General features: G+C 49.3%; 1 protein-coding gene across 2 annotated transcripts in view; it reads right to left on the minus strand.

Annotated features, from left to right (window-relative positions):
• The window catches only part of MERTK (MER proto-oncogene, tyrosine kinase), a 129,413-nt gene extending 121,259 nt beyond the window's left edge, over positions 1 to 8,154 (minus strand). The window contains exon 1 of one of the 2 annotated variants that reach the window (XM_006065944.4): positions 7,866 to 8,154. In XM_006065944.4, coding sequence (XP_006066006.3) covers positions 7,866 to 7,926 — 61 coding nt within the window. In that variant the 5' untranslated portion in view covers positions 7,927 to 8,154. Of the gene's footprint in view, positions 1 to 1,004; positions 1,193 to 7,865 lie in introns of those variants that run through there. The other variant, XM_025260577.3, reaches the window with a different exon arrangement.
• Positions 8,155 to 10,063: the final 1,909 nt, after the last annotated feature.

Consider the following 10,063-nt stretch of genomic DNA (forward strand, 5'->3'; position numbering starts at 1 on the left):
ACAGGCTGCAAGATCTTCCTGCCTGGTAGCATTTTAGCATTTTAGCTGGAGGCAGCAAGGCTGGAACCAGGAACAAGATAGAGAACAAGTTCCCTCTGGGTCAGGGGTTAGCAAATGCCCAGAGTGTGGGAGGCAGAGGAGTCTGGGCCTTTCCTGGGGTGCCTGGGGGGCTTGCTCACACCTGCTACTAGGCAGGACGCACCTGGAAACCAGGAGCACACCTGGGGCTCCTTACCCGGCCCATCCACAAGACCACCTGCACGCACCCACCCAGACACAGGCAAAGAGCACCGCCCAAGAAACAGAGCTTCGTTTTGTAGCCACTGCAACCGGAAGCCTGCATTTGGCAAACCTAGTTTTAGCTGGAAAAAAGGAAAGGAATTATCTGGATGTTTACACTCAAACAACCAAAAAAAAAAAAAGTAACCAAAACAAAACCACACCCACTTTAGAGTAGAGTGGTGTGCGAAACACCAAGCAGGAACTGGACTTCATTTTTATACCTTCCTGAGAGGCACATGACGGGAAGCTATTCCTGGACCAAGTTAAGCCTGAATTCAAGGAGTGAGGGTCATGGGGGGGCAGGAAGGGGAGCAGTCAGGACAGGTCCTGCCTTGTCTGAGGTAACAAGTGTGGGTTCTGTTCTCAGAAATACCAGGAAACAGTCCCAGGGACGGGGGAGCCTGGTGGGCTGCCGTCTATGGGGTCGCATAGAGTCGGACACGACTGCAGCAACATAGCAGCAACAGTCCTACAGAACAAGGAATTCTGCGCTCCAGAATGGACCCCCACAGCCCTCCACCAAAGAGCCATGATGAGTGGGCGGGGGCTGGCGCCCACAGATCTGACCTCGTATTTCAGGTTTCAATTTAGGACACATTTCTGTGAGAAAAGGGGAAACTTTCCCCCCAGTACCTTTTGTTTAAGAAAAACAATTACACAAAATTTGAGTTCAGAAGGGAGGGAGCATGGGTAACAATGGCTAATAGTTTGAGAGCTTTTACCACATGACATTGGCTCCTTTATCCTTCTGACGGTTCCACAAATAACAAGAGTTCCAGTAGACCCGTGAGGGAACTGAGGTCCTGAGAGTTAGTCACTGCACCCAGGGCTCCCCAGAGGCCAGCCAGGCAGGACAGGAAGCCCAGCCCATTTGGTCACTCAGTCCCTGTTAACATTTTCATTCCAATCCCTTGAAGCACACAGGTTTAATAATAACCCGCTTTTTTTTCACGTTTATAATAATTAACTCCCTGCTGAGATGCATTTCCCCCACCCCCACCCCCACTCTGAGCCCTGTGTTTCGAGTTAAGATTAAAGTAGTAACAACACGCCAAAGTCAAGACACTCAGGGCCACAATGACCTGGGAATTAGGCAATCTGCTCTGGACAAGGAGCTGTTAAACTGTATTTTTAACATGAAAAATTGGCTTTTAATTTTAAGTCAAGAGACTATAAAAAATGTTAATTTTGCTCTATTGGCCTTAATACAGTCCACAAATCTACCGTAACCTTTCTAGTAATGAAATCATTTTGGCATAACAGTGAAAGGAAAAATTGTTTTCTAGCAACCAAGCCCCAAGCACAAGGGCCCGGGAGCTGCGGCAATTGTTTCTGGAAAAGCCAGAAGGGAGAAAGAAGCGGGAGGAAGACACAGCGAGACCCACAGAGGCCTTGATCTTTGCAGATACTGATCAAATAGTTCCCAGTGCAGATACTTGCCTAGTGGCTCAGTAGTTAAAAATCCACCTGCCCACACAGGAGATGAGGGTTCGATCCCTGGGTCATGGAGATCCCCTAGAGAAGGAAATGGCAATCCACTTCAGTATTCTTGCCAGGAAATCCCATGGACAGAGGAGCCTGGAGTGCTATAATCCATGGGGTCAAAAAAGAGTAGGATATGACTTAGCGACTAAACAACAGCAGATACTAAGCACCTGAAATGAGCACCCTTCTTGGAAAACAGAGATGAACCCATCAGACAGCGGTAGAGTTATTTAATAGAGTGTGTGTGTAAGTATGGCAGAGGTGGCAGTGAGTGAAGGCCTCTTCAGGAGAGCAACTGAGCTAGCGTTTTCTTGGGTAAAAGATTTAGCCAGAGGGAACTTCCACAAAAAAAGAGGCAAAAAGACCTTTGTGGCTGGAGTGGCAAGAACTGAAATTGAAAATGAGTCAAAGAGGAGAGGTAGGACCCCAGCCCTTGCCAACCTTGGTGCCAAAAGGGAGGCCACCCAGTCCAAATCAACCTCAAGTCTCATTCTGGCCACTATGCAGAAAGTGGCGGGTTGGCATGCGCTCATTTCCAGGTGGGGGAACGCATTTAAAGCAAGGCTCAGCCTCTCTACCTGGTGGTGTGTTATTAATTCACTGGCACTGTTTATAACCAACTCTGACTGGCAACCCACTGACCCTGCTCCTAGGATTACTTGGAAGTTATTTTTAAAAATAAGATTGAAACAATAGTTATCATTTTGAAAAATAATAGTGTTCTATTCATCACATTGGCTTCCCTGGTAGCTCAGTGGTAAAGAATCCACCTCCCAGAGTAAGAAATGCAGGTTCAATCCCTGTGTCAAAGATCCCCTGGAGAACAAAATGGCAACCCACTCCAGTATTCTTGCCTGGAAAATTCCATGGACAGAGGAGCCTGACGAGCTTCAGTCCATGCGGTTGCAAAGAGTCAGACACGACTGAGCGACTGAGCACACACACATGCACACACAGAAGCATCACTCTAAGGAAGCAGATCAGAATAACTTTTGAAAAGTTATTTAGTTTTGAAATGTGACCTGCTTCCTTTCCCAAAGCATTTGAGTCCGTTGATACAAAGCCCATGGGCAACTAGATAGCTTAAAGTTCTTTCTGGGATAATGTTTACAGTATATTGAAATACGGTGACAGCTTCAGTTTGGGAGAGAAACCGTAACACTGAAGAGTTTTAAAGCCCAATTAAGGACTTCCCTTGACTAGACGGACCTTTGTTGGCAAAGTAATATCCCTGCTTTTGAATATGCTATCTAGGTTGGACATAACTTTCCTTCCAAGGAGTAAGCGTCTTTTAATTTCATGGCTGCAGTCACCATCTGCAGTGATTTTGGAGCCCAGAAAAATAAAGTCTGACACTGTTTCCACTGTTTCCCCATCTATTTCCCATGAAGTGATGGGACCAGATGCCATGATCTTCGTTTTCTGAATGTTGAGCTTTAAGCCAACTTTTTCACTCTCCACTTTCACTTTCATCAAGAGGCTTTTGAGTTCCTCTTCACTTTCTGCCATAAGGGTGGTGTCATCTGAATATCTGAGGTTATTGATATTTCTCCCAGCAATCTTGATTCCAGCTTGTGTTTCTTCCAGTCCAGAGTTTCTCATGATGTACTCTGCATAGAAGTTAAATAAGCAGGGTGACAATATACAGCCTTGATGTACTCCTTTTCCTATTTGGAATCAGTCTGTTGTTCCAAGTCCAGCTCTAACGGTTGCTTCCTGACCTACATACAGATTTCTCAAGAGGCAGATCAGGTGGTCTGGTATTCCCATCTCTTTCAGAATTTTCCACAGTTTATTGTGATCCACACAGTCAAAGGCTTTGGCATAGTCAATAAAGCAGAAATAGATGTTTTTCTGGAACTCTCTTGCTTTTTCCATGATCCAGCACATGTTGGCAATTTGATCTCTGGTTCCTCTGCCTTTTCTAAAACCAGCTTGAACATCAGGAAGTTCACGGTTCACATATTGCTGAAGCCTGGCTTGGAGACTTTTGAGCATTACTTTACTAGCATGTGAGATGAGTGCAATTGTGCAGTAGTTTGAGCATTCTTTGGCATTGCCTTTCTTTGGGATTGGAATGAAAACTGACCTTTTCCAGTCCTATGGCCACTGCTGAGTCTTCCAAATTTGCTGGCATATTGAGTGCAGCACTTTCACAGCATCATCTTTCAGGATTTGAAATAGTTCAACTGGAATTCCATCACCTCCACTAGCTTTGTTCGTAGTGATGTTTTCTAAAGCCCACTTGACTTCATGTTCCACGATGTCTGGCTCTAGGTCAGTGATCACAGCATCGTGATTATCTGGGTCGTGAAGATCTTTTTTGTACAGTTCTTCTGTGTATTCTTGCCACCTCTTCTTATATCTTCTGCTTCTGTTAGGTCCATACCATTTCTGTCCTTTATCGAGCCCATCTTTGCACTGAGTGCCTTAGAACTGATGCTTTTGAACTGTGGTGTTGTAGAAGACTCTTGAGAGTCCCTTGGACAGCAAGGAGATCCAACCAGTCCATTCTGAAAGAGATCAGCCCTAGGATTTCTTTGGAAGGAATGATGCTAAAGCTGAAACTCCAGTACTTTGGCCACCTTATGCGAAAAGTTGACTCATTGGAAAAGACTGTGATGCTGGGAGGGATTGGGGGCAGGAGGAGAAGGGGACGACAGAGGATGAGATGGCTGGATGGCATCACTGACTCGATGAACATGAGTCTGGGTGAACTCCGGGAGTTGGTGATGGACAGGGAGGCCTGGTGTGCTGCGATTCCTGGGGTTGCAAAGAGTCGGACACGACTGAGTGACTGAACTGAACTGAACTGAAGGACTTCCCTGCTGGTCCAGTGATATCCACCTTGCAATGCAGGGGACTTGGGTTTGGTCCCTGGTCGGTTAACTAAGATCCCACAGGCCTCCCAGAAACTAAGCCTGGACCCCAACTAGAGAGTCCATATGCTGCAACGAAAGATCCTGCGTGATGCAACAAAGATCCCGAATGCCACAACTAAGACTTGATGAAGCCAAATAAGTAATGGAAAAAAAACAAGTGAGATAAAAGAAAAAAAGCCCAATTAGTTCTAAGGGTTTCATTAAGGGCAAGCATAGCCTCATCACTGGTTAGGTCCTTGTAATGCCTTCACTTTTATCCACTTCTGCATTTTTTAAAACTTATTTTAAATTGAAGGATAGTTGCTTTACAATATTGGTTTGATTTTTGCCATACATCAACATGAATTAGCCACTGGTATACATGTCTCCGCTCCCTCTTGAACCTCCCTCCCTCCCACCCCATCACAACCCTCTAGGTTGTCACAGAGCCCCAGTTTGAGCTCCCTGAGTCATAGAGCAAATTCCCACTGGCTCTCTGTTTTACATGTGGTAGTGTGTGTGCCTCCATGCTCCTCTCTCCATTCATCTCATCCTCTCGGTCCTCCCCCCAGCCCTGGGCCACAAGTCTGTTCTCTGTGTCTCTGTCTCCATTGCTGCCCTGCAAATACCACCATAAATCATAGCAAGATCCACTTCTGTATTTTCATCCTCCAGCTTCTCCTGGGCCTCTAGAGCTACCCTTTGCTGATTTGTTGCTCATTGGCACCCCCATCAGAGACGGAACAGAAAGGACTGGAGAGCCCAGAAATGCCCCTGGTTCAGCAGTTTCAGTTCTGTGTGTTTATCTTTGTGGGAGGGTGTTTGTGGGTACGGGGTGGGGGTAAGGAGAAGGGAAGATTTCAGGGTTAAAGTGATGTGCAAATTGTAATTATCCATTCCCCTACAGTGTAGAATCTATGCACACATTCATAATCTGTCTCTCCTGGCTCTGCTGTCTGGTGAGTAAACCACTTAGAGCCACAACATGCAATATGAAAATCCTAAAACTAGACAAGGAATCCAATTTCCATTTTCAGCACCCTTGAGTGTGAGAAAGTGTAGTTACTCAATCATGTCTGACTCTTTGCAGCCACATGGACGGCAGCCCGCCATGCTCCTCTGTCCATGGAACTCTTCAGGCAAGAATACTGGAGTGGATAGCCATTCCCTTCTCCAGGGGATCTTCCTGACCCAGGGGATGGAACCTAGCTCTCCCACACTGTGGGCAAATTCTTTACCATCTGAGCCAACAGATCCGCTCTCATTCAGCCAGTGAGAATCCCATTCTTTGAACTTTTCACAAAATGAAACACTGTCAAACATCTCACAGGTAAATTCAAGATTAAAAAACAAAAGGTAGGAGAAGAAAAACTGCAGAAACTTTTCATTCTTCCAGTTGGGTGGATTTTAACAGACTTTTAAGATTATCTGCTTAAAGTAATTATCAGCTACAGAGGGTTTATTATTATTATTAATGCTTTAAAAAACGTAGAAAAAGAAAAACACTCCATTTAAAAAACATCTTCCCCAAAACTACTGCTTCTGTTACTTTTCCCATAATTTTCACCACATTCACTACATCCAAGACTATTTATGGCCAGCCTTCCCTGGTAGCAAAATATAACAGATTATGAAAAACGGATCTAGCAGAAATGCTGAGGAATTTCTGAGGGTTTGGGGGGGGTGGTTGGGGTAAAGAATAGAATTGTTTTCATTCTTTGCTTGGTTTACTCTTTGGATGTTTGCTTCAAATTGCTACATTGCTTCAAATTATAAATTGTATGTGTAATTTAATGTGTAAAAAGAGGGTGCAGCTGCTTAAGAATTTCTGATTTAAGCAACTGAGCTTTCCAATGAAATTCTCACAGGAAAAATTCTGAAGTAAACTGCTTAAGTATAATTAAAGTTTTCAGGTACTCTTCAAAAACACCTTTGACCACAATAGGTTTATATAAAAGCTAAACCTTTAAGCTAAGGAAAAATGCTTGATGTGTGTTTATTCAGCATGCTGCTGCTGCTGCTAAGTCGCTTCAGTCATGTCCGACTCTGTGTGACCCCATAGATGGCAGCCCACCAGGTTCCCCCGTCCCTGGAATTCTCCAGGCAAGAACACTGGAGTGGGTTGCCATTTCCTTCTCCAATGCATGAAAAGTGAAAAGTGAAAATGAAGTCGCTCAGTCGTGTCCGACCCTCTGCGACCCCATGGACTGCAGCCTTCCAGGAGCTCTGTCCATGGGATTTTCCAGGCAAGAGTACTGGAGTGGGGTGCCATTGCCTTCAGCATAAAGCCTGGTTAAGTTTCTTCCAGCTTCCTTAAGAAATACTTCAGAGGTTAAACTTCTAACCCGTTCGTTAATCAGCGACCCTCCAAACAAACTGCGGATACAGAATGGAACCATGAAACCTGCCTTCCTGTGCCTCCACTTACCAATCCAGTATCTTACATTGGAATGCCTAGCAGTGCAGACGGAGAAGGCAATGGCACCCCACTCCAGTACTCCTGCCTGGAAAATCCCATGGACGGAGGAGCCTGGTAGGCTGCAGGCCATGGGGTCTCACAGAGTAGAACACGACTGAAGTGACTTAGCAGCAGCAGCAGCAGCGCAGAGGTAATACGCCTAGACGCTGACCAAGCACGTTAGATCCTGTTCAGCAATAATGGGGGTAAAAAGAGCGCGTCCTCTTTTTCTGGCCCCCCACCCACTCACAGGGCGTCGCTGCTAAAGTAGCCCCTGAAGGCCCGGGGGGGCAGCCCGACTAGTCCCTCCCGATCGCGCTTTGGCCTTGGTGCATCGCTGCACCGGGACTGCGACCTCAACTCCCGCAGTCTGCGGGTCTCTAGTCCCCCAGAGTGGAGATGGGGTCTGCCTGCGGCTCCCAGAACTCCCGCCAGCAACTGGGGTCCAATCACACAGCCACTTCCAGTGCAAAGTTTTTGGCGCATTTCCCTCCGCCGAAAACTTTAGGACTTGCAGCGCAACCGGCCGAGCTAGGTTTCCCTCTCCGCGGTCACTGTGGGCCCTCGGCGCCCACTCCTCCCCAGCTCCGCCGGGACGCGCGCCCACTACCCAGCCAGGATGCCAGGACGGTGGGTACGCGGGAGCCCTGCACCTCAGCACCTGGCACCTCTGGGGCGCGGGGAGGGGTCTGCAAGCTTGCCAGCAGCCGGGTGCGCCCCGATAGGTGCGCTCCTTCCTCGGAGCTCCCCGGCGCGAATCCCCGGCCCCTTGCACTCACCTCGCGCCCAGAGCGCGGAGAGGAAGAGCCACGGCAGGAACAGCAGCACAGCCCGCCCCATACCGAGATCACGGGTCTGAAAAGTCTCTTTGGACCGACGGATAGATGGACGTCCGGAACCTGCCGCGTCGCCGGCCTAGCGCGAGCGAAAACAGCCCAGTCCCGGAGACCCCAGCAACCCGCTCCGAAGGCGCAGAGCTGAGCCGCGGTCGAAGGCGCCGAGAGCCGGAGCGGGGCGGGCGGGGGGCCGAGTCTGAGCAGACCCAGCCAGTCGGGGAGGGGAGGGGGCGGGAAGGCGGCGGGGAGAGGCGGGAGGCGGAGGGGATGGAAGGGGGGCTGGACCCAAGGGGCGGAGAGGGGCGGGCCGCGGGGTGGGGTTGAGCCTGGGCGCGGGGGCGGGGGCTGAAAGCGAGGGGAGGGAGGTGAGGACCTTAAAGGGGAGGAGTGACTGGAGGTCTGGGGAGGAGAAAGTGCCCCCGGCCTCCCGGGGATCCAGACGTCCTACAAGTGCAGGTAGGAGGGACAGAGAGTAAGTTGGGGAGGAGCGTAGGGTGCCCGAGGCTGCCAGCAGACTTAAGACAAGGTGCCTGCGGCTTGGAGGCTGAGGCAGTCCCGCAATCGCGGCTCGCACACATAAAACCCAGGCAGCAACTCTCCCAGAGGCAGAGGCCACCTTGGCGGCGCTCCCGGCCGAGCGCCTTCCCGGTCCGGAGGTGTGAAGCAGTCCTGGAGTCTCGGAGCTCACCGCCTCCCGGGAAGAACGTTTTGCTGTGCCCCCTTGTGGAGTCCAAGAGAGGTGATGCTCGTGGAGGGAGACGAACACCTACGGTGTGGGAAGAGGCGCCCCCCACCCTCACCCCCCAGGAAAAAAGTGTGGCGGGGCCAAGAGGGCAGTCTCAGAGAAGGTTAACCGTGAAAGAAACGTCAGCCACTTGTACTAATAACTGAAAGGATAACTTAACATTTTATATATAGATATGCACACATACCGGTGCTGCCAGTGCAGGAGAGGTAAGAGACATGAGTTCGATCCCTGGGTGGGGAAGATCTCCCGGAGGAGGGCATGGCAACCCACGCCCTTGTATGGGTTGTATTCTTGCCTGGAGAATCCCCATGGACAGAGAAGCCTGGCAGGTTACAGTCCATGGGGTCGCTTAGGGTCACACAGAGTCGAACGCGGCTGAAGCAACTCAGCATGCATCCCCACACATGCACACATACTATCTTTAAGGCAACATCTTTCGAATTAATGTATTTTAATGTCATCCTTTGACAACATGAATCAATAATGCCATTCCTCTGCTAAAAACCAGACAGTGATTCCCACTTTCTCTCTGCATGAAAGCCAGAGTCCTGCCTTGTGGCCTACAGGGGAATACATGACCTGGTCCCCTCTCCTCTCTGACCTCATCTCCTTATTCCACTTCCATTTATGCTGCTTTCTGGTCCAGAGTCACTGACCCCAGTTGGGCTGGTCAAGTGGGCTAGATTTGGCTGTAAGGAAGCAACCAGTCCAAATGGATTTAGATCTGACAGCAAAATCAGCATGATGTCAGCTACTGGCATCCCTAGTCCCATAGGATGACACCCAGCCAGAGGGGTGGACATGAGCAGTGGGTAGCTCCCCTGATGAGCAGCCAACTCTAAAGTACAGCCGAGCAGTTTCATTGATTTTCACACGTGACTGCTGCTGTGTTGTTGGGTGCGGGGAGGGGGGCCTGGTGAGGACGGGTGGAAACTCATTCATATGCCCAGCTGAAAGTCTGGAGAGGGAAGAGAAACAGGCGGGCTGTGAGATAGGGATATGAAAATGCCTCCGACCTCTGCTCGCCAGCCTCACCTACCCCTGCCCCAGGAGGAATCATGGGACAGTTTCCCAAGACCTGGGTAGAATTGAGTCAAGCCTCACCTGCACACCTACATGGAGATGTGCAGGGTTGCCAGGGCATCTCAGCAGACCCCTGTTCTCCTGCGGTGTCCTTGCTGCTGCTCATATACACCAGACTCTCTTCCATCCCAGGGTTTTGCACCAACTGTTTCCTCTGCTTGGAATGCTCTTCCGATAGACTCACACCCTCTTGGTTAATTCTCCGCCTTCAAGTCTTTGCTATGCCTCACATTCTTGATGAGGCTTTTGTTGTTGTTCAGTCGCTAAGCCAGGTCCAACTCTTTGCAACCCCATGGACGGCAGCATGCCA

Source organism: Bubalus bubalis, chromosome 12, assembly GCF_019923935.1.
Source record: "Bubalus bubalis isolate 160015118507 breed Murrah chromosome 12, NDDB_SH_1, whole genome shotgun sequence".
Classification (NCBI taxonomy): Eukaryota; Metazoa; Chordata; class Mammalia; order Artiodactyla; family Bovidae; genus Bubalus; species Bubalus bubalis.